This window comes from Hippocampus bargibanti, linkage group LG07 (genome assembly GCF_051943395.1).
Source record: "Hippocampus bargibanti isolate YZ-2025 linkage group LG07, ASM5194339v1, whole genome shotgun sequence".
NCBI lineage: Eukaryota > Metazoa > Chordata > Actinopteri > Syngnathiformes > Syngnathidae > Hippocampus > Hippocampus bargibanti.
Window position 1 is genome coordinate 19,464,222 of NC_142740.1, and position 27,431 is coordinate 19,491,652.

At 41.3% G+C, this 27,431-nt stretch overlaps 1 protein-coding gene across 1 annotated transcript in view; it reads right to left on the bottom strand.

The window, feature by feature from the left end:
• The window catches only part of obscna (obscurin, cytoskeletal calmodulin and titin-interacting RhoGEF a), a 38,311-nt gene that overhangs the window by 2,259 nt on the left and 8,621 nt on the right, over positions 1–27,431 (bottom strand). The window contains exons 21-78 of the mRNA XM_089001066.1: positions 26,941–27,207; positions 26,329–26,595; positions 25,379–25,645; positions 24,877–25,143; positions 24,548–24,814; positions 24,207–24,473; positions 23,290–23,559; positions 22,914–23,192; positions 22,585–22,842; positions 22,246–22,512; positions 21,665–21,931; positions 21,330–21,596; positions 20,923–21,189; positions 20,593–20,859; positions 20,186–20,452; positions 19,851–20,117; positions 19,205–19,471; positions 18,869–19,135; positions 18,369–18,635; positions 17,563–17,829; positions 17,039–17,305; positions 16,524–16,790; positions 14,329–16,446; positions 14,187–14,259; positions 14,032–14,126; positions 13,840–13,952; positions 12,940–13,140; positions 12,752–12,834; positions 12,490–12,663; positions 12,183–12,342; positions 12,004–12,105; positions 11,734–11,898; positions 11,495–11,653; positions 11,227–11,404; positions 11,001–11,114; positions 10,769–10,936; positions 10,570–10,672; positions 9,831–9,960; positions 9,627–9,732; positions 8,280–8,385; positions 6,359–6,492; positions 6,163–6,275; positions 5,830–5,998; positions 5,646–5,733; positions 5,368–5,568; positions 5,236–5,296; positions 5,069–5,146; positions 4,792–4,964; positions 4,160–4,186; positions 3,916–4,068; positions 3,662–3,707; positions 3,490–3,567; positions 1,682–3,398; positions 1,488–1,604; positions 1,283–1,405; positions 1,033–1,200; positions 844–949; positions 520–759 (exon numbers count right to left, since the gene is read on the bottom strand). Of these exons, the coding sequence (XP_088857192.1) occupies positions 520–759; positions 844–949; positions 1,033–1,200; positions 1,283–1,405; positions 1,488–1,604; positions 1,682–3,398; positions 3,490–3,567; positions 3,662–3,707; positions 3,916–4,068; positions 4,160–4,186; positions 4,792–4,964; positions 5,069–5,146; positions 5,236–5,296; positions 5,368–5,568; positions 5,646–5,733; positions 5,830–5,998; positions 6,163–6,275; positions 6,359–6,492; positions 8,280–8,385; positions 9,627–9,732; positions 9,831–9,960; positions 10,570–10,672; positions 10,769–10,936; positions 11,001–11,114; positions 11,227–11,404; positions 11,495–11,653; positions 11,734–11,898; positions 12,004–12,105; positions 12,183–12,342; positions 12,490–12,663; positions 12,752–12,834; positions 12,940–13,140; positions 13,840–13,952; positions 14,032–14,126; positions 14,187–14,259; positions 14,329–16,446; positions 16,524–16,790; positions 17,039–17,305; positions 17,563–17,829; positions 18,369–18,635; positions 18,869–19,135; positions 19,205–19,471; positions 19,851–20,117; positions 20,186–20,452; positions 20,593–20,859; positions 20,923–21,189; positions 21,330–21,596; positions 21,665–21,931; positions 22,246–22,512; positions 22,585–22,842; positions 22,914–23,192; positions 23,290–23,559; positions 24,207–24,473; positions 24,548–24,814; positions 24,877–25,143; positions 25,379–25,645; positions 26,329–26,595; positions 26,941–27,207 (14,020 nt within the window). The remainder of the gene's footprint in view (positions 1–519; positions 760–843; positions 950–1,032; positions 1,201–1,282; positions 1,406–1,487; positions 1,605–1,681; positions 3,399–3,489; positions 3,568–3,661; positions 3,708–3,915; positions 4,069–4,159; positions 4,187–4,791; positions 4,965–5,068; positions 5,147–5,235; positions 5,297–5,367; positions 5,569–5,645; positions 5,734–5,829; positions 5,999–6,162; positions 6,276–6,358; positions 6,493–8,279; positions 8,386–9,626; positions 9,733–9,830; positions 9,961–10,569; positions 10,673–10,768; positions 10,937–11,000; positions 11,115–11,226; positions 11,405–11,494; positions 11,654–11,733; positions 11,899–12,003; positions 12,106–12,182; positions 12,343–12,489; positions 12,664–12,751; positions 12,835–12,939; positions 13,141–13,839; positions 13,953–14,031; positions 14,127–14,186; positions 14,260–14,328; positions 16,447–16,523; positions 16,791–17,038; positions 17,306–17,562; positions 17,830–18,368; positions 18,636–18,868; positions 19,136–19,204; positions 19,472–19,850; positions 20,118–20,185; positions 20,453–20,592; positions 20,860–20,922; positions 21,190–21,329; positions 21,597–21,664; positions 21,932–22,245; positions 22,513–22,584; positions 22,843–22,913; positions 23,193–23,289; positions 23,560–24,206; positions 24,474–24,547; positions 24,815–24,876; positions 25,144–25,378; positions 25,646–26,328; positions 26,596–26,940; positions 27,208–27,431) is intronic.

The window sequence follows — 27,431 nt, forward strand, 5'->3', positions numbered from 1 at the left end:
CGTTATTCTTGACTTCAAATTTGAAAACTACTTTTTCATTAACTGTCAGACAATGTGCAAAAATGTGTCCACTCCAGTGCCAGGGTTTTTGTCATTTTCACTCAAATTGCAAGAGGCACAGAATACTGAGTTTTAGGACTACATATACATTCACTGCAGTGTAAGAAACCTTAGACTTAGACTTATTTCATCAGAAAAAGAGTTAATTCTTAATTCATATGGGTCTGGAGTTATCTGAGCTTGAAATGGGGGTGGCTATACAAAAAAAACAACAACAACAAAACCCGAACAAATTTGGGAATGGCCCGCCACGTCATGCTTTTCAATTGCCGAATAAATTCGGGAATGGCAGTGAATGAGCCAATTTGTTGTGCGTTCAGTATGTAATATGTAGAGGAAACATTCCATTTGGTTTCCCCAAATTCATAACGGCCCTCGAGAGGAAACCGTAATGACAATGCGGCCTGCGGTAAAAAACGAGTTTGACAACCCTGCTGTCGTGATTTCAAAAAGTCTTACCTTGCAGCTAGGCTATAGAGCAATTCTTTGCCAGGACAGAGCTCCTCCACCAGCACCAGGTAGCGGGAAGTGATGTAAGCACGGTGCAGTTGTACCAGGTGGGCATGGTGAAGCCTTCTCAGCAGCTGATATTCCCTCAGGACCAACTGTTTGTGCTCCGCCCGATACGGCGTGATCTTGGCGGCAAACACTTGGCTGGTTTCGGCATCGCGACATAAGTTGACCACGCTGAAACGACCTCTGAGGCAACGATGTCAGTAAATGATGAGGGGATGGAGTAGAATAGCTGAACGCAAACTTGAAGCAATTTATTAAACAGCCAACCTGTTGATCTCTGACAGGAAGTTGTAATTCCTCTTTGTTGCCTGACTTTCCAACCCTGTCACCTTTGAACCGAGGCACTCAGTCTGGATGAGAGGAATATTTGCCTCTGTGTAACAAAAAAAAACATGTGACAAGACAGAGGAATGGAGGCTCTTTTAAGTCCGTTTTTTAAGTGTACGTAGTTCTGACCTTCAGGGTGTGTTGCCATGACAATGGGGGCGGAGGCATCACTGAAAGGTCCTGCTCCTGTCTTGGTAACACAGCCAACCCTGAAAACATAAGAAGCTCCTTTGGGTAGATCTTTCACGGCATAGCTGCTGTCAGTCACATCCTCTGACAGGACTGTCCACTCCCCACCTGAAGAGTAACGTAGCATGCCTTTACAATGCGACACAACGACGCAATTCATTTGTAGCCAACAACAAATTATACAGCTTACCATCTGTACAGTATTGCACGCAGTAAGTAACCATGTCTTTAGATTGAATAGGCTTCCACACGAGAAGAACTCCACCTCCGTCCAACTGAAGCACATCAGCCTTGTTGGGACGGACTAGAAGATCTAAAAAAAAGAAGCTTAGCAAAATTGGTGGCAACAACCATATTATCAGCAAGTGAGAAATCAAATTAGGTTAATTTGATACCTTTTGATTTTTTGAATGCTGGTATCTTAAAAGTAGGCAAGCGCTTGGATGTTCTCATTTTTGGACTTTCAAAACCATGCTCCTTTTCAGGTAGCGTTGAGTCCTTAACAATTGGCCCTGTTGGAACATAAACATTTAAATAAACCTGATTGTATTGTCGTTCAGACCCCCGTGCAAGAATAAAAATGGTGCACCTCCTTGACTTAGATGCTCTTTACTTGACGACTTTGAAAACAGCTTGGTCAAACTGGAAGCTGAAGCTCTCATTTTCTTTCTGAATGACATGGTAGGCGTTGCTGGCTTCATGATCTCTCCTAGCGTCGGTCCTAACACTTTGCTTTCCAGCTGAGAGTAGGAATGGCTAGCCCAGGACTGCCTGCGGAAGATATTCAGCAGTCCCAGTTTTGGGGATTTTCCTGCAGGTGGCTGGATTTCAAGAGCTGGCGCAGATGCATGTCTTTGAAGGCCGTGGCTTTCCTTCTTATCTTTCGCCCTGGGTGGCCTTTTGGGAGCTTGGAGAGAGGAGAGGCTCGGACTTGGACTGGGAGTTGATGACATCTGCAAGTGGAATATGTTGGGGTTGGAGCGTGTGCAGTTGCGTGGAGGAACTTGAGGAAAAGGGCCTCTGGGTTTGAGTTCTTGAAATGAGCGAGGGGACGATGAAGTCCTAGGAAACACCGGGTCATCATACCCTTCACTCTCTTCTGATCTGTACCTCCCTCTGAGCTCTTCATATGAACCGAGTCTACTGGAGGACTCAGAGCCACCATGCTCCAAAATAGATGAGCCAGCCAAGGAACCCTGGGAGCCAGTGAAGGCGTCCCCCTCTGATTGTTCCTGATCCATCCTGTGGCTCATCCTGTCATCCACAAGTAGACTTGATGGAGTAGAGGCACCTCCCAATGTTGCAGTGCCTTGTACGGGAATAGTGGAACCTCTTCTTCTCGTAGGTCTCCGAGGACTTGGAATCATCAGCAATTTCTTTCCTCCCACTTCTTCATCTGTGAAATCTTCCTTCAAACTTTGCGTACCTTCTTCGTCTCCTGGCTTTGAGGGCTTTGGTGAGCTCGGAGATCGCCGAGAATACTCATCAAGAGACCTGCTCCTTCTTTGAGGTGGAACATTGGTTCGGGTGACACTGCCATCGAAGGAGGTAGACTTGTGCATTGCGGGTTGGGTGGACCCACGTCTCTGGCTTCGGGTGGTCTCCGTGTCATCCTCCACGTATTCTATGAGTGGTTCATTGAGGCGCCCTGACAAGCTCCTCCGTAGTGGTTTACGACCTCTTTCCTGCTTTTTGGCCTGAAATTTATCCCGTAATGTCATGCGTCTGGCTGACATGGGTGAAAGCTGATGAGATGAGCTGTAGAAAGTGCTCCGGATCACGCTGCCACGAGGGATTCGACCCGCATCGCTTCCCGAACCTTCATCACCATCGGAAAGGTGGAGAGACAGACTACTGCCCTTGTTGAACCTTCTTTCATTCTGAGGTGTGTGAAGGTACGAAATAGCCGATGAGGCGACAGACTGCCTACTCACACTCCGTTCTAACACGCTGCTCCTTCCAGTCAGCTCGTCATCGTCCTCCTCCTCTGCCTCTCTCAACGTTACTTCTTCCTCCTCATATGGACCTTGCTGAAGATGGGTAAAAGGTTCTGGGATCTGCGCTCTCTCACTCAAAGGGTCATAATCCTCCTCGGTTTCTTCCTCCTCTTCAGTTGGGCTGTAGTGCTGGAACAAGTCCCAAGAGTCAGCCTCATCATAGTCGGATGATGAACCACTGCTCATAGAGGTGCTGCTGTTCTGCTGGTGTTCACGGGGAACAGACACTGCGGTATCTCTCAGAGGAGCATCCAGGAGCTCTGGAATTTGCCTTAACGTGAGCACGGACCCAACACAAGTCAAGGAACGCTGGGCGAAAGAAGCAGACGACATTGCTGTGGACGAATCGCAGAATATTTCATTTGCCCAATGAGTTTGATGAGGATACAAAACAGCTCACCTGCCATTTTCTTTTTGAGATGAACAGCTTTAAACCTTTTGGGTTAATTTCATCCGTATCTTCTCCTGCGTGTTCATCCTGATGACAGTAACATTTTGTTTGATTTTCATTCCCAAGTTCAAAAACTACTGAACACCTAAAATCTGGTTACTATGTGATTTTTAAGTCTCACCTGGAACCATTCATGGCTCAAGCATTCAAAGGCAGATGGTCGCTTTCTATACAGGACAGAAAATGTTGAATATTTTGCATACTACAAGTGATTATTACTGTAGTCACTATTACGATTATTATATTCTTTGCTTTTTGGATGAAACAAATCATATGGTTTGATAGGGAAGTACATATGTGGTGTTAATTTCAAAATCAATAGCCATAAATAAAGAAAAAGATGGTTCAAAAAATAATAACTGGAACGGGGCTTACTCAGGGTCTGGTTGAAGAAGACTGCGAAGAAAGGACTGGGCTTCAGGACTCCTACTCATGACGTCAGGCGCATCCCAGTTGAGGGTCCCTTCTCCCACTCTCAGCAGTGTAGCACGGTCCGTTTCACCCGCAAACGGGCAACGGCATAACAGACTGCCAAAGGAAGTAATAGAAAAGAATCAGCCTTGACTATTTATGACTAGTTTTATGCTATTGTGCTTATGATGCCTGGCAATATACATACCATAAATAGGCCATCACACCCACAGACCTGTTACAGACGGAAATATGTTTCTGTTATTTCACAAAATATAAGGCAATTTAACAAAAGTAATGTTACGAAATACATAATGTATTATATAACGTACGGAGTCCTGTTAATTTTGTATGTTTGTAATATTACTACAGTTATGGGTGGCCCAGTGATCGAGTTGTTCGCGCGTCGACCTCACAGTACAGAAGTTGTGGTTCTAAGATGCAAATTTATTGTGAATTTCTCCATTGTCAGACCAATAAAGGTTATCTCATCTAATTTAATCTAATCCATATGTGAAATTTCACAGGTGACTTTTGTGTTCATTCATTCATTCATTCATTCATTCATTCATTCATTCATTCATTCATTCATTCCATAACTCAGGAATTAAACAAATGAGGCATAGGAATTACAATGAGCTGAGAACCAAAAAGTAACGTATTACTCTGCACCGATAGCAATATTGGAAAGAAATGTAGCACTTTCAAATTTAAGTCGCTAGTAATGTGTTGTATTGTCTGTTTGGAAGTAATTTGCCAAACAGACAAACACACCATGGCAATGGCAGCAGAACATTTTCAATTTTTGGATTGCAATGTCGAATCTGGACTTTGACTCACCAAATATCTGTGCCCGCACTGACAGGTTCTTGGTGAACAACTTCGGGTGCAACAAACTCTGGTGTACCAAACATGCTGTACTGATGCCTCGATATGTCTACTTCCTGGGAGAAGCCGAAGTCACAGATCTTGATTTCATCTCTGGGTGGATATACCATGAGGATATTCTCTGGCTAAGGGGGGTGTACATAAAAAAATAAATAAATAAAAAAACAAATTGTTTTAATCCCAAAAAAGACAGAATTTTGTCTGAATTGTAACTAAGCTAAAATCTTACCTTGATGTCGAGATGCAAAATGTTCATGCTATGAATATGCCCAACCCCTTCAAGAATTTGCTGGATATATGACTGAACCTGCAATAAAATAATTCACAGTTGTACTCAACCAAACAAGGATAATATACGCTGTATGAAAATTAGAAGGAGAAAAAAACATTGCTTACCTCTTTCTCTGAGAACGATCCTCTGAGAAACAAATGGTCAACGAGGCTATGAGAACAGCATCTGGTTATTGCATATGTTAAGGAAGAAGTTCATCCTTTGGTGATTGCATGAGAGACTTTTTGAAGGGATACATTTCTGTAATGAGCACCAGTGTGCGGCGAGTGCAAAAGAAGTCCAGTAGACAAGCCACCCTAGGATGAGCCAGGCGAGACAGCAAATCCCTCTCTTGGAAGGCTCGGGTGCGGGTGCTACTTCGCAGGGGTAAGAATTTAGCAGCAAAGACTTCACCTGTCCCTCTATGGATCACACGCTTCACTACCCCAAACGTTCCTCTGGGGAAAGAGAAACTCCAATGAATCATAACAAATATGAAGCAATGGTAGGTTGATACATATAGCAAGGGACTCACCTTCCAATTTCGTCACGCACACCATAGACAGTGAAAAGCTTCCTTCTCTTCCCCAACTCCATCTCTCTCTCCTGAGACCCTAAAAGACCTGAAAAGGATGAAGTGATGGAAAGAGTTGTACCGCTAAATGCATGATAATATTATATTATTTTTCACAGCCCTAAGAACAACACTATTGCCTCACCGTCCTCAACGGTAAGAAGAGCCTGACATGACACATGGCCGGAGTCATTGTAAGAGAAGCAGGTGTAAACACCACTGTCTTCAACATCCGGGCACACTATGGTCAATGAGCAGCGGGCGGCATGTTGAACGATCTCCACATTGTGACTCGCTGGAAGTTCTTCTCCATCCTCCAGTAACAAAGCAGAGGTCACACTTCGCAGAAACCTTTGCTATCATCAAGTGATATCAGGAATTATGATTTAAATCAAAAGTTCAAGAAACAAATCGGGCAAATTGACAATGAACTGAACTTCTTATTGAATTTCTCCAATAATGCACACGGTGCGCCTACCTTGTACCATTGTATCTGTGGCATGGGCCTTCCTGTTATGATGACGGTAAATGTGGCTGGTTGGCCTGGGTCAACACACATGTCTTCAGGGGGCACTTGGATGAAGGGAGGAACTGAATAGAACAGCAAAGAAAGTTACACGACTGCTATTAGAAGAGTCATTCTTCATTTCTAAACACAGCATTAAGATGACTACCGTCTGTTATTTCCTGCATTTGCTCCGAGATGTAGATTTCTTCTTCTTCCTCCTTCAGGTAACATGGAAGCTGTTGCTGTGCTGTCTGATCCATGGTTCTTGTCTTAGGAACATCAGCAGTACTACCCTCATCTCTGAAGACCAATAAGCAGTAAGCGGTTAGTGTTTTAAATTCACAAGAGAATATTTGGAGGACTGTTGAGAAATTCTGGCCCAGGGATTGAATTTAAATGATGGCGGGGGTCATAATAGACATCAGTGCTATCGGTGGACCACAGAGTAGCATGCACATCCAAACCAGCTGTATGACAAATACACTACGGTATTTTAAATATGGCCAACTTGCATGCATATGTGCAAAATAAGTGCGAATAACACCACATATGTTGCATAAAAAAAAAAAAACGTTTTCTATGCATGTTTTAAACAGCCACTACCCAGAAACAAAGGGTTTGAAGCAAACAACAAACACATCTATTCATTCATAAATCGTCCATTCTCACATTGATTTATATATATATATACAGTAAAGTCTCGTTATATCGATATTCAAGGGAGTCCGAAAAAATATCGATATAACCGGGACTATCGATATATCCGACCCTGTTTGCATGTAATTTTCTCCGTACGTGCATAGAAATAGTATCGATATAACCGGGACTATCGATATATCCGATATCGATATAACGAGACTTTACTGTATATATATATATATATATATATATATATATATATATATATATATATATATATATATATATATATATATATCCGTCCGTGCATTTCACACCTAGGCCTTCAGTGAAGTCCTACTTAGTCCGACTTGAACAAATATCCCTCGTAATACCGTAATTTATGACACAACGGCTGGAGATATCATTTACAAAAGCACACGCACGCAGTACTGGGCGTGGCATCACCTTAATAGTCTACAACACAGGCTATTTTCTGGAGCAATTACACATCAATAAATCTGCATCAGCAATTAGAACTTGTCACTATACGTGATACTGCAAACACTTAAAAATAAAAGGAAATTTAAAATCCTTTGTCCACAAAGTTTTATTAAGTCCACCAAGAATATGCAATCTTTAACAAGATTTTACGCTAAATTACAAAATGTCAGTTTAATGTAAGAAAAACAACAAGACGGTCACAAAACGAACTATTTGTTGAAAATAAAAGTAAACAAATCTTTTTCATTTGTTCTTGAGAATAGGCCTACCTACATGCGACAGCCATTGTGGGTTAAAAAAGCGAGAAGATATACTTGGTTTTTCTGCTAAAGTTTCCGGGTCTGATCTGTTGTATCTTGGTTGATTTGCATAGCGCTGCCTCCGCTGAGGGCTGAGGTAAAGTGAGTATCCAATCACAGGACGCGTACATGTCATGTTCAACGCGAGGCCCTCTAGCTGGCCTTACTGTGCCAACTCGTGATCTGATTGGCTATCGCAACTATATATCAACTACATGTGCCCGTTCATGTACAGCGCACAGACGCCCTCACTGTTGATTCTGAAGGCGTCGGTCAGATTTCATACAGCCTGGCGACACAAGCTAGCTGAATTCTGATTCGATTAAAAACTCTGACCTAAAACTACAACACTGAAAGGAGCATAACCAAATGGATATAATATAACATCAAGAAAACAGTATGTAGAATAATTATATATATATTTAGAAAAAATACTTTTTTACTGAAATTGACTTTTATTATAATTATGATAATGATGTCTGATTATGTTAGGCCAGCAGAGAAGGCCTTGCTGGCTCTGACGGCCCACCACTGATATATATATATATATATATATATATATATATATATATATATATATATATATATATATATATATATATATATAAATATATAAACAGTACCATTGAGGTACTAAAAGAGAAAATGTTGTAATGTGTTACTTACTGTTCGGGAATGGGTGGAAAAAGACCTTCAGCTATTGAAGACGGGGTGAAATCTGTTTGAAGCCACTTTGTCACAAAGGCAGAGGACCAACCCTCTGAGTCTGCATCTGGAAAAAAGCAAAATAAAATTTTGTTAGTGAATGTAATGGTTCAACATACACATGAGTAAAACATACGTGAGCTGGGATAACGGGGGAAAAACTAAAATAATGTGTGTCTTACCTGCTGTCACCCGGCTACAAGGAAATTACAATAAGGTATCCATCACATCGACAAGATATGGGCATGTGCCCAATCCTGCATGACAACATCTGTTCAGCACATGACCATCTCATATTTTTAGTAGTGAAGAGTTAGCTGGACATGCGTTGATGAGAGGGGGAGGAAAAAAGGGCAACACTGAACGGTTGGTTATATGTCATCCTGACAATTATGACTTACATGGAGCATGAGGAACCTTCTGCTTTTGGTTGAGTCGACGGAGGAAAATATGGAGATTACAGAGAATGAAAGGTTAAAATAAAATGTTTGTTAAGATAAAAATGCTCAGTGAACACAATTTACATTATCATAGATGAAATAAACCTTTATTTTAGCACATTTTTATATCGTGTTTACGTGTGTTGAACTACACTGATAGATATTTTTATTTTATATCAAATAAAACCCTACAATGCAGAATTAAACATTGTAACTCTCTTTGCTGTCTTTAGTAATTGTATGTAATGTTGTGGCTCGTGAGAAACATTATTTTAAAACACCTCAGTGGTTCAGATGCCTCTATCTTGAGGAGAAAAAGTTTGTGTCCTCTGTGTGGGGAGTGAAAATGTGATGAAATACATCCTACGAAACAAATGTTTTCATAGTTACAATCTCTCAATTCACTCAGGTAAGTAAACCTTTTGCTTTTTTTATTATACACGGTATCTTCAACAAATCTCTAGTGTGCTCAATAACTATAAATAGATATTCGAATACTGAAGTACAAATTAACACGCATTCATATTTTGTTCTTGGAAGGTATTGTATTCTTTCGCGGCCTCATAAACCAGACATTAATATGCTAGATGAAACGACTCCAGATGGAAACGTGAAGTGGATATAATAAAAAGTAAGCAAATGCGTGAAAATAAAATAAACATGACAGAACGGATGAAGAGTCCCAGAGGACTGTCAAGTGATGTTATAAAATGAGAACATACATGGACTGTTGCGAACGATGGCATGTGCTTATTTCCAACATCCTTCATATAGAAGAAATTAAAGTTGGCCCCAAAGAAAAAGATCCCCATTGTGGCCTCTATCTTCTCTCCTGCAAAATTACCTTATATCGCTTGAACTGTCCTACCTTTGGGAAGTAGATCATGCGTCTGGTCACTTTCAGAGTCATTTGGTGCGACATAAGAGGGGCAAAGTCCAGCCTTGCACTTGACACAACCAAACTCATTTGAAAGCTGAAGTGAGAGAAACATTTTTGACATTTCATTGTCTTTACAAAGCATCTCTGACAATGATGAATCATCGGCATGTCGTACATGAGATTGCATCGTACCTCGCACTCATAAAGTCCGATGTTTGTCTCTGTAGCACTGATGACAGTGAGAGACAATATTCCACTTCGACGGTCATTTGAGATTGAATATTTCCGCGTGTGACTCAATTCTTTGCCATCTTTCATCCACCTGCAGTGGGAAAAAAGGAGTTCCCATAGCTAAGTCATTGGTATATATATATATATATATATATATATATATATATATATATATATATATATATATATATATATATATATATATATCGTTATATCGATATTCAAGGGAGTCCGAAAAAATATCGATATAGCCGGGACTATCGATATATCCGACCCTGTTTGCATGTAATTTTCTCAGTGCGTGCAGAGAAATAGTATCGATATAACCGGGACTATCGATATATCCGATATCGATATAACGAGACTTTACTGTATATATATATATATATATATATATATATATATATATATATATATATATATATATATATATAAGATTAAATGATTAAATTACCAAACACATTTTGTACACATTTTTAATGCACCCATAAAACGGAAGATGCACTTTCACATATTGTTGATTAAATATGCAGATGGTTGGCCTGTTAAAGTCAAGGCACTATCTCCCTTTACATGTGTGTGGGAGAGCTTTTCCAGTCATGGAGATTTTTTTTCTCTATTTTTCTACCGGTAATACCATTGTGTACATACCTAAATGTCATTAAAAAAATGTACACTGTTGGAAAATTTGCATACCAACCTGATTTGGGGAAAAGGAGTTGTGAGAGTGGAACAAGTAAAGTGAATGTCCTCATTCTCTATCAGACAAGTACTTTCCAGCCTACTAACAAATCTTGGTGGAGCTGAGGAAACATGTTTCAATAGTCAGCACAAGCCTAGAGGTTGAAAATATCACGTGCATTTAGAATGAGATTTAAACGGAATCCCTCTCAACCCACCCTGTACTACAACAGTTGTCACAGTGCTAGTGTTGCCCATGCTGCTAGTTGCATAGCACACATATTGCCCAGAGTCTTCTGCAGTTAAACTGTCCAAGATCAGAATGCACGTCCCGGATCTGTCCGCTGTGATGATGTGTCGAGGGTCATCCTCCAATGCAAGGCCATCTGAGAAGAAGACATGCGATATGTGTCAACCAATGCAGTGTGATACCCTTTTTAGTTTTCTGACCTTTGAGCCATGTGATCACTGGCTGAGGCGATCCCGTAACCTTGCAGCTCAGTTTGACGGTCTGCCCAATCTTTGCCGTGCAATCCGACAGTGGTGATGTAAACACGGGTGGGTCTTATTGATTGAGAGACACAAACGTAGCAGGAATAAATGAAATAAATAAATGAATTGATAAATTAATTCAAGATGATTTGCAGTAGATCTGCAGTCATCATAGTAGCCTTACTGTTAGTGGGCAGGATGGATCGTTGCTGCAGCTCCTTCAGGTCTTTGAGCCAGGAAAGTCTCACCAGGGGTGAGCGACCCTGCAGTGCATATCTCCTCACTGAGCCCCTGTGCTCATGCCACAGCTCCCAAGTCTTCTCATCACCTCCCATTGTTTCTCTAAGCTCTACATCATTCAGCTGGGGTCAAGTCGGTAGAATTGAAAAGTTAACTGGGATTTGTATGTAAGCACGTGACCACTGGTCGAAGCACCACGAAAACTTTATTACCTTCATTTTATTTTTGAAGGTGTACGTATCACAGCTCTTAGTGGCATCTCTTCTCAGTTTGCAGAGGACAATACATTCCTTGAACAGAAAGACCTGTCTCTGATGCCCTCTAGAGGTTTTTTTTGTTTCTGGTGTTTCATCCCACACCATGAAGGCTCCCTTGGAGGAAAGAAAATATTATTTACAATTATTTCCCTTGTCGAGATAACATTTCAAGATGTGGATGATGCTTTTGCAACCTGCCGCACTGGTTCGCCCAGGGCCGTCAAAGGGGCGGGGTAGTTTTCAATGAGAGAGACCTGGTGCAGATTGTCGGACCTCCATGGTAGACAGGACACAAGGGAGAATGCATCCTCCAACAAACAACAGCTCTGGCCGCTTTTTGCCTTGTTCTTAATTAGCTCCTGAAGATAAATTGTTCATTCAGAACAGAGTTAACGTCCTGTTGACGAACACCTGCAATATTTGAAAACAAACTAAACAACTGTTCTACTCTATTCGTTGTTGACCTTCAGTAACGCTTGATATGTCTGGATCCTTTCAACTGGTCTTTGGAGGAAGGTCAAGATATCAATGACAGGAGCCTCTGGTCTACCGGATCCCGGCAACTCCTGTATTATAGCAAAAAATACTTATACTGTTGTCTTCAGCATATGATGACATACAGAGTAATGTTGATGGTGTTTACTTTGAGATATTGTTGAGTCGCTTTATCAGCAATGCAGGCTTCTGCTTGTGATTGCCCCATCATGTAGTGAACATATTTTTCAAGGTTCTCAATGTGATGGATCAGAAGCATAGCAACATCATCATCTGTAGTACATGCTCTCAACCCAGGGAGAATAGACCTTAAACCAACATTTATAATGTCAAACTCAGGCTCAAGCTGACTGGATAAAATTGGAGTCTAATGCTTTATTTATTTAGTTTTTTATGTCAAATATTTCAGTTGAGTGTACATCCACATTCAGTCACACTGAGTATTGCGTACTTACTTCTCGTGAAGAAGGACAATGTCCTTCACATTTCTGAAAATGATATCTTTCTGGTTGATGATGTTTATTGGAACATTGAGAATTGAGTCCAAGTAATTGAGTGGATGAGAAATAAATAGCGTCATTTCCTTCACAAACTCCTCTTCACCATCAATTAGACCTTGAATCAGTTGGCTAAAGAAAAAAAATACAAAAAAAAAAACACAAGGAAATTACTTTTTTTCTTGTCAATAATAGACAGTGCTCTGTAATGAAACCCGACCTCAAAGCCCTTCTATACTCTTCTCCTGTAGAGCCGATTCCGTCAAGATCCTCTTGAGGTGCCCACAATTGTGTGAAGGCCTCCTAAAAACAGAAATAAACAAAATAAAAAGCTATCAGATCTGCCTTTCTTTATAACACATCTGAACTGCTTCAGGATTTCCCCATTTGCCAGAATGAACGTCTCACCTTTCTTTTCTTCTCCAGGTAGGCCGGACAAATCCATCCCTGTCGAGCAGGGTTGGTTTTGGTGGGTTTAGTTCTCACGAGCCATTTGTCTGGATGGGCAGAGTCTAGAACCTCGACAAACTGACCCGCCTTTAGTAAAAAACTGTCCTTGCTTCCACTGTTGGGGTTGCAGGCTGCTCTCGCCACATACATTTCAAATGTCTATTGGAATGAAAAAGCAATTACGTGCATTAACATCACGCAAAAAATAAACGGCAAAAACAATACAAATGGTATTAATCACCAATAGAAGAACATTCAAACAAACCGAACACTTAGCCCGCTCTTTTTTCAGCTTCTGGGTGGCTGACTTGGAGCAATACGGAGTCATTCTGTATCACAAAACTCCTTGCAAATCTGTATTTCCGTACATTTCTGGGTCATTTCAGTGAACTATGACAATTGGTCCAGTTTTTCAGTTAAAACGGAATACGAAATACATGGCTCTCCACTTTTTGTATTTATATTGTATTTAATCAGGTGGGCGAATTAAAAATATACTTTAGTACCTCCTCTTGAGGATAAAGCTTGCAATCTTTGGAGATCCTGTGTAAAACATACCCTAACAGCACATGCAATCTATTGAAGTCTGAACGTCGACTTTAGCATATGGTATTTGGAGGTAAATCTGGCTCTTTGATATGTATTGTTGGCAAAATATCAGATGTTTTGGGAGGGCATAGCATCTTTGGAAGATGAACGTAATAAGCGTCCAATTGGAGTGCTCCAGTTACTGCTATTGAAGCAAAACACAAAGGCAGAATTTTTGCCTGGTATCTGGTATGTATTTTTTTGCCCTGGAAGGGCCTTCAATTCGCAATTTTGGTGGCAATTGCAGTTCCTCCAATCAAAAGCCCAAACCTCGCGTTGATCCTCTTCCCCTTCGGATTCTGATCCAGAAACAGTGCTAGTTAATGGTGTGTGCGCCCTAAGGTGTTTAGGAGATGGTGTTCTCATTTGGCTTTCTTGAGTGCCTATGAAGGAGAGGTACACAACATCATTGATTTAATTGATAGCAACCGAGAAAGAAGCTGTCTGTGTATCGCTGCTTACCTTGGACTTGTAACAACTTTTTGAGGAGGCAAGGATGAGCAGTGTGTTGATTCAAGTCCATTGGAGGCATTTGGTCTGATGCCTCTGGAAGTTCCCTGTGGTAATATTCATGAAACAAATATTTTGATAACAAAATAAACCCATAGCTCTATTACCTTGCTGGATGGGACGTGATTTCTACAGGTTCAAACACATCTGGTGCAGTGTCATAATCAGATGGACTTGACGCTATTAAAGAAAGACAATTGAATGAAGGAAATGGAAAATGTGCTGAGAAAAATATCACATATTACTCACCGGAGCTGCTGGCGATGAGAGATGATGGTTCCTTTTGTTGGCTCATCTGAATGTGCTGCTCTGTTAGGTTGTAGGCCTCCCACAAAGATATGTCGACATTCTCGACATAGTTATCAGCATCGGTCCCTGAAGTTGCCTGATCTTGAATCTGTGCTTTTTCCTTAGTCCTCAGTGGAGCCAACTGCAGTGGGGTAATTGCGGCGAGAGGTGGGTGTGCTTGCCTGCCGACTGCTTGAGCAGGCTGTTGCAATGGAACCACAGTTATGTTTCCGCTGTAGGACGTCATGCCGAATTTATTGACCACCTCACATGTGTAGATGCCACTGTCATTGAGGGTCAGTTCAGTGATAACGAGAGAGCATACCCCATCCGCTGCAGCTTTCATAGAATGCCGTTCATCACTACTGATTGTTTGACCATTTTTAATCCAGCGCACACTGTCATACTGTCCTGCTACGGAACATACTAGACTGATGTTACCATTAACATCTGCACACTGGTTGTGAAAGACCCCTTTCAAGACAGGTCGTGTATCTCTGCCGGTTGCGTGGTCTTGTAAGTTAGTCTGACTCTTGACGATAGCTTTTTGCATTTGTGGTTCATCTTCAGCACTGAGGTAAATTTCTGGCGAAGCTTCTTGGACTGGCTTCTGCAGATCCAAAATGGTAAGCTGGGTGAAGGGTTGGGTCTTCGTGTCATCATAGAAGCCACCTGGTTCGATTAAGGGGATTTCGGTCAAAGCTTCAGAGAAAGTTTCATCTCCAGAAATGTAGAGGAGAGGAATTTCTTGCGTCATTTGCACTTTTTGGTGTTCGACCTTCCTTTCTATTAATCTGGCAGAGGTTTTATTGTCCATTTCGAGTTCTCTTCTCAGAGGTTTGACTGGATGTTTTATCAGCTCTTTGGGTAGAACTAACTTCTCCACCAGATCAGCGTCTGATGATGCCGACTGTATTGATTCCTCATCTTTCAATGACTTTCCCCTCTCTTTTCGTAACTGATCTCTGGGCATTGTCACCAATGGTTCATCATAATCTGTTTCAGTGTCCCTTGACGGTTGTCTGTCCATTCCTGTTCTAGTTTTGCTCTTTGACCTTACAGGTGGCTTCGGAGAAATAAGTTCAGCCTTTATATATTGAGGCGGTTCTTTTAGTTTTCCGGAGTGGCTGTCCAGCTGATTTCCTGGTGGCACTTGTATCACTTGCTCCTCTACTTTCTCTGCGGTCACAAGTTGTTTTGCATTGTTTCTCAGTGTATTCCTATTCTTAGAATCAATGATGTCAGCTTTTGACGGTTGTAGAGTGAATTCCTCAGTTTCTTTTTCAACACCTTCAGGAGGCTCTCTTCCTCCTGCTGCTTTTCCTTTTAACCTCACAGGTGGTAAGACACCCTCCCTTGTCTTTGCCACGTCAACATCTTTAATAGTAGGTGCTAATACAGTCTCCACTGTTTTCTCCATGTCACCATCCTTAATAGTAGACTTTACATCTTGTTCCAATGTTTCGATCTCAAAGCTTATTGCGGATGGTTTTATAGCCTTTTCCTGCCCCTCAACTCTCTTCCAGAATGTTGTCTCCAGGTGGTCATCTAATTTTTCAACTTCTCTGACTTTTTCAAATGCTTTTCCATTTTGTGATGGATCTGACATTAATAACTGCTTCTGTTGAACAATGTCTTTGTTTCCGAGAATTCTGCCCGGCTGACTGAGTTCTGCCTTCATTCGTGGCTTTGCTGGTTGAGTCTTCACCGTCTCAACGTTTTCAATCACATGCTCCTTCTCAACGAAAATTGCTGGTCTTGTGGTCGCCTCCACATTTTGGTCCAAATTGTCCACTTGCTCGTTTGAAATCTGAGGATTTTCTGTCTGTTTTTCATTCTGCATCTCCTTCTGGTCTTTAGCTTCTATTTGCATTGACTGAACGGGTTGTTTGATGTTAAACCCAGTCTCTGCATCTTGTTCTAAAGCAGTGATAGATGCTTTTCGTACTGTCCTCTTCTTGGGTTCAGGAGGGAGTGGGGGTGCATTGGGGGGATTTACATTCTGTGGTTCGGAGATGATACTCCTTGTTTGTGGTCGTATCATGGGGGGTACTTCCTTTGAAAAAGTAGTCCCAGGTTCTAGAAGGAGAAATAATTCGAATGAATACGTACTATATTTTGTTGCTGTACATATATTATATAGTGAATGGACTAACCTTTAACAGACAACACTGCAGTGGTCTCTGCACTTCCTGTTTGACATGAGTAATTTCCGCTATCTTCTAGATTTATCTCTTTGATATGAAGTTTCAGCAAACAGCCATCCTTCTTCATTACATACTTTCTGTTTGCTCTTAGTGGAATTCCGTTTTTGTTCCACTGTACCGGCACACCAAGTGTTGACAGTTCACAACACAAGACTGCTGTGGCTCCCTCCTCTGTTTCGGTGTTTTGCAATTCTTTCTTGAAAAAGCAAGGCCGTTCTAGAATGGATTAGGAAACTAAATAAAGTCAAGATGTGTCCCTTTAAATAACATCTATTCATCTACAGAATTGAGAGCCAATGCAATATATGCACCACGGCCAAAATATGTGGATATCTTGTATTACCAATAAACATTTGTTCTGTATTTAGCTAATATAAAAGCAGTGGATGGATTCATCTCGTCCAATAAAAAAGAGAACTTTTATACAAAATGCTGTTGGGAAATCAGTAAATTAATGCACACACCTTTTACCGACACAGATGCAGTGGTCTCTGCACTCCCTGCTTGACATGTGTAGCTACCACAATCATCAGGATGGAGCTCCTTAATATGAAGCTGGAGGAGACACCCATCTTGTTTTATGTCATACTTCCCATCAGCTTTTAAAGGCAGCACATTTTTCTTCCATTGTACTGAGACTTCAGGTTTCGACAGCTCGCAAGACAGGACAACTGTAGCCCCCTCCTCTGCCTCTATACTTTGTAGCTTTTTCTCGAACATTGGAGGGAGCGCTGCAGAAATAGGCACATGTTAATAAATAATTTATTCGACTGTGGTAAAGGATGAAGGCCTCGCAATGCCATCTTGAAGTTGGACATCTTAAGTCGTTGCCAGTCAGTCACAAAGCACATAGACAAACAATTACTCATACCCACAGCCACACCATCACTGAGTGGGAACCGATTTCACGGCGATCCATCACGAGTCAGACGCGTGTACCACAGCACCATTAGCGAGTGAGAGGTAAACATCTGTATAACATATACACCTTTGACAGAAAGAGTTGCTGTGGTTTCTGCATTCCCTGCTTGACATGTGTAGCTGCCACTGTCCTCAGGCTTAAGCTCCTTAATGTTGAGCTGAAGAAGGCAACCATCTTGTTTCATCTCATACTTCTTGTTGGGCCTCAGAGGCAGACTCTTTTTTTTCCATTGCACCGGCACTCCAGGTTTAGAGAGCTCACAGCATAAAGAGAATGTGCTTCCCTCGTCTAGCTCTATACTTTGTAGGCCTGTCACAAACAATGGCGGGAGCTCTGGGGGAATTCAACACAAACAAAGGACTTGAAAATGATCATTAAAAGTCAGTGAATGAATTTGATTGAGACACATGGACACTATGCACACTAGTGGTTGGTGAGCAGGGATGGCAAACACTTTTCTGCTGACTGAAAGACAATTTAGATTTACAGTCTATGATCCATGTCCTGTCAAATTCCAGCCACTATATGCTGGTCAGTTAATCTATACAACCGAGGCATTTCAGAATCAGTAGTGCGGGTTAGTTTGACTGCAAGTACAGGATATCAGCAATGGGATTGATTCTCAACTGAATCAGATTTGAAATTTGTTCTCCCAGGACTAACTCTCCGGACCTGAATGATATGAAGTTTGTTCTGCGCTGTGATTGATTGGTCAGAGCAAAACAGGCAAATTTGACTTGCAAAATAATTGTGCAGAGGTGTATCATTATTGATAGGAAAAAAATGCACATTTGTTTTAGTTTTTTTTTGTAATTTTGTCATTTTAGATAAACAGTGATTCACCACAGATTTACATAGAGTACATACTGTACCTTTCACTGACAAAGTGGTTGCAGTTTCTGCACTTCCTGCTTGACACAAGTAACTACCACTGTCCTCCAATTTGAGGTCCTTGATGTTGAGTTGTAAAAGACAGCCATCCTGTTTCATCTCGTACTTCTTGTTGGCTCTCAGAGGCAGTCTATCTTTCTTCCACTGAACTGGCACTCCAGGTTTTGACAGCTCACAGCACAGAGAGGTTGAACCACCCTCAACTATCTCCACTGTTTGTAATTTTTCTTTGAAGAATAATGGAAGCTCTAAAAAGTGGGTATTTAATCGATTAAACTTAGAGATATGGCTTCTCATGATAACTGGAGTCAATCTTTTTTTTAACATTGTTAATTATTTGCAAAATTGAATTGCAAATTAAACTTCAACATTCAAACAATTCAATGTACTGTATTAAAAATAATAAGAAGAACACATTTCATTTATAAGCACCTTTCAAAATTCTCTAAATATGTATGTCCACCAAACAGAAATACTGTACCTCTCACAGCTATCGTTGCAGAAGTCACTACACTTCCTGCAGAGCATGAGTAGCTTCCGCTGTCTTCAGGTCTGAGGTCATTGATGATGAGTTGTTGAAGGCAGCCATCTTGTTTCATTTTATACTTCCCGTCATCCCTCAATGGCAGTCTGTTCTTTTTCCATTGCACTGCCACTCCAGGTTTCGACAGTTGACAGGACAGAATGGCTGCATCTCCTTCTTCTGCCTCCATACTTTGCAATTCATTTTTGAATGAAATTGGGCGCTCTGAAAAAGGATTATTTGAATAGTGTTAATAAGAATCAGGGTCAATTACTTTCTCTGAAATTAACACACCTCTCACAGACAGTGTTGCTCTGGTCTCTGCACTGCCTGCTTGACATGTGTATCTGCCACCATCTTCAGGCTCGAGGTCATTGATGTTGAGCTGAAGCAGGGAACCCTCTTGTTTCATCTCAAACTTTCTGCTGGTCATCAAAGGCAGCCGGTTCTTCTTCCATTGTACTGGCACTCCAGGTTTAGACAATTCACAATAGAGAGAGACTGAACCGCCTTCCTCTGTCTCGACACTTTGCAATTGTTCTTTGAAGAATAAGGGCAACTCTATTGGGCAAACCATTGAGCGAATGTCATGTTGGGATCTAATTTGATCATCCTAACATTTAAACATAAAATGGAATTACTTTTCTCCCCTATCATACAGTGTAGACTGAATATGAAGCGCTTAGTTATACATTAGCATCATTACTTTGATGTTTTTTTGGTTATTTGTTTCTCTTTTAGTTTGACTACATGAATGTGCACTGAAAAAATGTGTGTAAATATAACTGGGAATTCTGGAGAAAGATCATACAAAAATTCATATGGTTGTGTGAAAATCTTTAAATGGTTAGGGAAGAATACATAAGTGTTCAATTATGTATGTACGGTAAATATAAAACAGGGCCTTTTATTGGGTTCCCAAACTGTCAAGCAGACGTACCTTTTACAGAAACATTTGCAGTGCTTTCTGCGCTTCCTGCTTCACATGTGTAGCTACCTTCATCCTCAGGTTGGAGGTCATTGATTTTGAGCTGTAAGAAGCAGCCATCTTGTGTCATTGAATACTTGCTGCTGGCTCTTAATAGCAACTTGTTCTTCTTCCATTGTATGCCAGTGTCGGGCTTAGATACCTGACAGCGCAGGGAGGCAATACCTCCCTCCTCAGCCTTTACATTCTGTAAGTTTTCTTTGAAAAATGGTGGAAGTTCTAGGAAAGATGAGATTCAACTTTGAGAGGTGCACCCAGCAGAAAATATGAGAAGATTCTGTTCCTACCTTTCACTGTCATAGTTGCAGTTGATTCTACACTTCCTACATGACATGTGTAGCTTCCACTGTCTTCAGGTTTGAGGTCCATGATGTTGAGCTGGAGAAGGCAGCCATCTTGCTTGATCTCATACTTCCTGTTGGTCCTCAGAGGAAGCTTGTTCTTTTTCCATTGAACTGGCAATCCAGGTTTAGACACCTCACAGCTCAAAGAAAGTGAACCGCCCTCATCCGTCTCCACATTTTCCAAATCCTTCTTAAAGAATGGCTGCAGCTCTGGAGAAAGATTACACAAATATCCATATGGATATGTGAACATTTTGAAATGGAGAGGAAGGAACACAATAGCGTTCAATTATGTACCATGTAAAAAACGGTGCCTTTTATTGAGCTCCCAAATTCTCATGTGGGCATACCTTTTACAGAAACAGTTGCAGTGGTTGCTGTGCCTCCTGCTTCACATGAGTAGCTACCTTCATCCTCAGGTTTAAGGTCACTGATTTTGAGCTGTAGGAAGCAGCCATCTTGTGTAATTGAATACTTGCAGCTGGCTCTTATTGGCAATTTGTTCTTCTTCCATTGTATAGCAGTGTCGGGCTTCGATACTTCACAGTGCAGGGCGGCAATACCTCCCTCCTCAGCCTTTACATTATGTAAGTTTTCTTTGAAAAATGGTGGAAGTTCTAGGAAAGAGGAGATTCAATTTAGAGAGATGCTCTCAGCAGAAAATATAAGTCTGTTCCTACCTTTCACTGTCATAGTTGCAGTTGATTCTACACTTCCTACATGACATGAATATCTTCCACTGTCTTCGGGTTTGAGGTCCACAATGTTAAGCTGCAGAACGCAGCCATCTTGCTTCATCTTATACTTCCTGTTGGCTCTCAAAGGAAGCTTGTTCTTTTTCCATTGAACTGGTAATTCAGGTTTAGACACCTCACATGTCAAAGAAACCGAACCACCCTCATCCATCCAAATATTTTCCAAATCTCTCTTAAAGAACGCCTGTAGCTCTGGAAAAATACAAAATACAAATACCCATATGGATATATGAAAATGTTGAAATGGCTAGGAAGGAACACATGTGTTCAATAATGTATCGTATATAAAACAGGGCCTTTGATTGGGTTCGCAAACTGTTAAGCGGATGTACCTTTTACAGAAAGAGTTGCAGTGGTTTCTGCGCTTCCTGCTTCACACGTGTAGCTACCTTCATCCTCAAGTTTGAGGTCATTGATTTTGAGATGTAGGAGGCAGCCATCTTGTGTCATTGAATACTTGCTGTTGGCTCTTAATGGCAACTTGTTCTTCTTCCATTGTATGCCAGTGTCAGGCTTCGATACCTGACAGCGTAGGGAGGCAATCGCTCCCTCCTCAGCCTTTACATTCTGTAAGTTTACTTTAAAATATGGTGGAAGTTCTGGGAAAGATGAGATTCAACTTTCAGAGACGCACTCAGCAAACATTATCAGAGCACTCTGTTCTTACCTTTCACTCTTAGAGTTGCGGTTGATTCCACACTTCCTATATGACACGAGTAGCTGCCACTGTCTTCAGGTTTCAGATCTACGATGTTAAGCTGGAGAATGCAGCCATCTTGCTTCATCTCATACTTCCTGTTGGCCCTCAGAGGAAGCTTGTTCTTTTTCCATTGAACTGGCAATCCAGGTTTCGACACCTCACAACTCAGAGAAACGGAACCGCCCTCATCCAGCCGCACATTTTCCAAATCTTTCTTGAAGAACGGCCGCAACTCTGGGCAATAATGGACATTAAATGCCCGAAATATTAATACAATGAAAGCCAAACTGAATTAATACCCCATCAATCACTTTTGACACTGCGTGCTTACATTATAGTTATGAATGAGCCAAAGCCAATCCCAACCATTTTGGTAAAAGTGGGTTGCCACCAATATACATATACAATAGATTGGCAAAATTGATCCATAAAAAGTAATGACAGCCTGCACAGCACCTTGAGATGAAGTCCATAGAACGCTTTGGGGGAAGAATGTGTTTGTATATTGTACAGCTTGTGCTTGATTTGCTTGATGAACGTCAACTCACCTTTGACTGTAACAGTTGCAGTAGTTTCTGCATTTCCTGCTTGACACGTGTAGCTGCCACTGTCCTCAAGTTTAAGGTCCCTGATGTGAAGCTGAAGGAAGCATCCATCCTGCTTCATCTCATACTTCCTGCCAGCCCGAAGTGGTAAACTTTTCCTCCTCCATTGTACTGGCACCCCAAGTTTGGACAGTTCACAGCACAGGATGGCCGAACCTTCCTCTTCAGTTTCAATGCTTTGCAACTCTTCCTGGAAGAATGGGGGCAGCTCTGGAGATGGAAAACAAATGCTACAGATGGAAACTCCTACATTTTGTAATACTGCATCCCTCCCTTAAGTACCTGTCACAGTAAGCTTGGCGGTGGCCTGTGCATCGCCTGTATCACAAGAGTAAACTCCAGCATCCCGGGGCTCCACGGCATGGATGAGCAGTAAGTTGACTTTTCCCTCCTTTCGTATCTCAAATTTGTCGCCATTTCGGAGAGCGATATGGTTGCGGCTCCAGGTAACAGGGGTGGTCAAGTCAGAGGTTGTGCATGACAAAGTAGCAATTTCTCCTTCCGAGATAAGAACATCTTGAGGTTTCTCCTCAAATAAAACTGAAAATCAAAACATCTCTTTCGATTAACAAAGCTTCTCAATCGGGGTTGATAGATACATGTCCTCCCACCTCTGAGCTTTGGCACCACTAGCAGACTTGCTGATGTTCTTTCTTCCCCAATCACAAATGCCACAGTGCCTGTCTCCTCAGGTGTTGTCATGGTGAGAATAAGACGGTGTGTGCGACCTTGGCATGTCATCTGGTTCATATCGTTCTTCTGCAATGGACTGGAGTCCAGCCACCACACACCCTCATTCACGTTGGCATGGCTCAGCTCGCACACAAACATGGCATCTTCCCCCGCAGTTACAGTAAGGTCTTTAAGGTCTGTCACAATTCGTACCCGCTCTATGCAGGACAAAGACAAAGGAAGATACCGGTGAAGCAATGGAGAGTGAGATTTTTTTTACAATAAACTGGGGCCCATTATTGCACTTTGACATACCTCTCACAATCAACTTGGCGGTGGTCTTCTTGCCTCTCGTGATGCAACAATATTCACCAGCATCGTCCAGGTTCAGCTGCTTGATCTCCAGCATATGCATAGGTCCTTTTTTGGTAATAATTAGTCGTGCACCAGCTTCAATGACCACGTTGTCCTTCTTCCAAGTGACAGGGACATTCGCGCTGGAAACTTCACATGACAGCAGCAGCGGTTTGCCTTCCGTCACCGCTTGACTCTCCAGTTCCTGCTCAAAGAATACTGATGCCGCCGCTAGCATAAGGGAAAAAAGAGACATTCTGTTACTTTGGATGAAAAGACAATTAAAGTGGAGAAATGAGTAGCAATGAAAGGAAATACTGTATATCATACTCATTTGAAGATTACTCACAATTCTGTACATAGTCTGACAATGAATGATTAAGATTTCATCTTTCAAGCAACACCATTTTTACCTTGGTATGCTTGCCCGTTCCTAAGATATGAGTTTTTGGAAAGTGATAAAATATGGTAAGTGCTTGATTTTTTTTTCTCTCTCTTGTTTTTTTCCTTCACACATACAATGTAATAAAATAAAATAAAAATGCATTCATATTAACACACATAAATAATAATAATACATTACATTTTAAGCGCCTTTCAAAGCTCTCAGGGACACATAAACCATTTTCCTGTATTGTACTTTATAGAATATTTAGTTTTACGGGACAAGCATTTCCATGGATGGCATTGAAAAAGTACTTCAGAGTATTTGGTGACAATTTAAAAAGCTGTCAGTTCAGGGGACAGCATTTTAATGATAAAATATGCAATAGGATCATCAGAGTTTGTGCACGCTCTGTGACAAAAACTCAATAATCATTAGAGCTTAGTACATTTTCATGAATAAGAATTTTATGGGCATGCAGCATATGGAATACCTCTCACGTTCACTTCAGCAGTTGTCTTCTGCTCGCCAAAGACACAACTGTACTCCCCAACATCCTCTGGCTGGATGTTTTTGATACTCATCTCAGCCACATTTTCCTTGAGGCTCATCTGATACCTCCCACCTTGATGGAGCTGGTCCTCTCCCTTCCACCACTCCACAGACATTCCACTCTTGGACAGTTCACATCGTAGGGTCACGTTGCCACCCTCAGCGGCCTCCTGGTTCTTCAAACCCATTTTAAATGTGAGGGGAATAGCTGTGGATGTAGGATGGAGGAAAATTAGTAGTATTCCACAACATGCATACTCAAATATAGAAACTATTTCTTACGTGTCACAGTGACGTTGGCTACAGTCTTGGTATCGCCATAGATACAGCTGTAGACTCCGCTGTCTTCCAGCTGAGTGTTTTTGATGGTCAGTTCCAACATGCTGTTTCGATTTCTTAGCTGGTATTTGAAATTATTCTTCAGCAGCTCCTGGCCTTTCCTCCATTCAACAGAAAGGCCGGGCTTGGACAATTCACATATCAATGTCACGCTGTTTTCCTCTTCCACTTGGAGGTTCTTTAACTTGGTTTTGAATGTGATGGGAGGTGCTGAAAATGCATTTTATTGTAATTAACACGTTGTAATTAACAGTAAATGTGAGATCACTCACCTATCACGATGAGCTCTGCAGTGGATTGGCTGTCTTTAGTCTTGCAAGTGTACTTTCCAGCGTCACATTCTTCTACATTGTTGACAAAGAGTTGAGTGAAATTTCCCTCTTGTTTTATTTCATATTTGTAACCGGCCTGAAGGATCACTCTTCCTTTCCTCCAATCCACCGGTGCGTCACGTTTGGACAACTCACAGCAGAACACTCCACTGTCGCCTTCCTTCAGCTTCAAATTCTGAACTTCTTGCTTAAATGTAACTGGAAGAGCTGGGAGAAAGCCACACATGAAAATCAAAGAGATGTCTTTCTTACATCTTTGACACACACAATTATGCTGTTTACTGTACAAAAATGACACTCCTTCTTTGACCAAATTGCGTGTATCATTGTTAATATCAATCAATTGGGTGGAACGGTATTCCTGATTGTTGTTGTTCATATTAACTTTCCAAATGTATTTTTTTTTTCACAGGTAATGTGTTTTGACTTCACTGGAGCCTACCTCTTACTTTGATCTCAGCAGATGTAACAGCTGTATCACCACAGCAGCTGTATTCGCCAGTATCCTTGAGTGTGAGATCTGTGATCAGCATCTGACACAACCTGCCTGCTTGCTTCATCTGATATTTAGCTCCCTCCTTCAGCAGCTGAGCATCCTTTCTCCACTCAACTGGGATTCCTGGTTTGGAGAGCTCGCAGTAAAGCATCACACTGCTCTCTTCCACTGTTTCTTGGTTCTTCAGTTTTTGCTTGAACATCACTGGAATTGCTGTAGGGGTGAGGGCATTACTGTGAGCAATGTGTTTGTGCAATTCAATGGAAACTAATGTGCGTGAGCAAAAAGTCTCCAGTTGACAGAGTTACTATGTATTTTTAACCATGTGATCAATATTGTTGCCGTAGTTTGCAGTGGTATACAACTTCCTTGATTCATTCTGAGACCATGTGAGACCAATGATATATTTTAAAACATTTTCCATATATAAAGTGCACCGAATTATAAGTGGAACCTTATAATGAATGACATTTTAAAATGTGTCCCATATGTAAGGTGCACTGGATTGTAAGGGCCATGTTCAACTTTTGAAAAAAAAAGTCTTATGTACGTCTTATAGTGTGGAGAATATAGTTTATTTCTGCTCTGTGATTGTTGGGAGTCCAGGTTATACCTAATCCTTGGCCCAATTCAGCTGAGGGCCTCCAACTCACTAGTGACTCTATTTACTCATATATGTGATATAAAGTTTGGAAAAGGATGAATGGATGCAGCTAAATAAAATAAAATAAAATTCTGGAAACAGCCCACAGTGTGATGCTGCACAGTTTGACAGCACCAGGGATTCCGTAACCATAAACATATTGAAGATGTCCTTTTTAATGCGGCTAACACTTAGTTGTACGCAATGTTTATATGTGTCGACATATGTTTCCATGAGGTTCAGCGACTCTCACCGGTTATGATGATTGTCGCAGTAGTTTTAATGTCTTCACAGATGCAGCTGTAAACACCGCTGTCTTCAGGCTGGCTCTTCCTGATGAGCAGCTCCAGTGTGGAGCCTCTCTGCTTCAGTTGAAACTTCTCATCATTGGTTAGCAACTCATCTCCCTTCGTCCACTGAGCAGTGATCCCTGCTTTAGAGAGCTGGCAGCAAAGTGTTACCCCATTTCCTTCTTGCACTTCAATATTACTCAGTTCATGGAGGAATTTCACAGGTCGTTCTAATTGGGAAAAAAGAGAGATTACCCAAGGTAGAACACTGCAATATTTTGCATGGGTAATAGCACTACCTATTACCCATGCACCATTCATTTGTTTTCAGAACCACTTTCTCATCACAGGGGTCACGGGAGGTATTTGAGCCTATTATTATTATTATTATTATTATTATTATTATTATTATTATAGTAGTAGTAGTAGTAGTAGTAGTAGTGGTCATATTAGTAGTAGTAGTGGCGGTAGTAGTAGTAGTCGTTGTAGTAATGTAAGTATTATATGATCACAAATGCACATTTTTAAATTTCCCCATTCTATTAAAGGCTTTCGGATTCTGATTGTATACTGACCATTCACGGCAAGGCGAGCTGTAGTAGTTTCTTCACCACAAGTACAGGTGTAATCACCAGCGTCTTCGAGGCTGACATCATTAATAGTCATTTCCATGTGCAAATCCTTCTTCCTCATCTGGTACTTGTCTCCTTGCCTCAACACCAAACCTCCTCTTCTCCACTCCACTGAGTGGGCAGGTTTGTTCAGATCACAGCGCAGAAGCACACTATTGCCTTCAATCACCTCCTGGTTGGCAAGCATGAGCGTGAACCGTGGTGGTAAACCTGTCAGGCAGAAAAAAAGTCTTACTGAGAAAAATGAAGAAAAATAGACGAGGACAAGCTGCATCCAGGAATTTTGGACCTGTCACATCAATATTACATGTTGATGTATGTAGAAATGCGGTACCACTTGCACTTGTGTGTATGGTCAACTTCTGTGTGGTGTGCAAGACAAACACAGTGTGAGATTAAAGATATATGGGTAGAAAGAAATGATCAGTATTCAT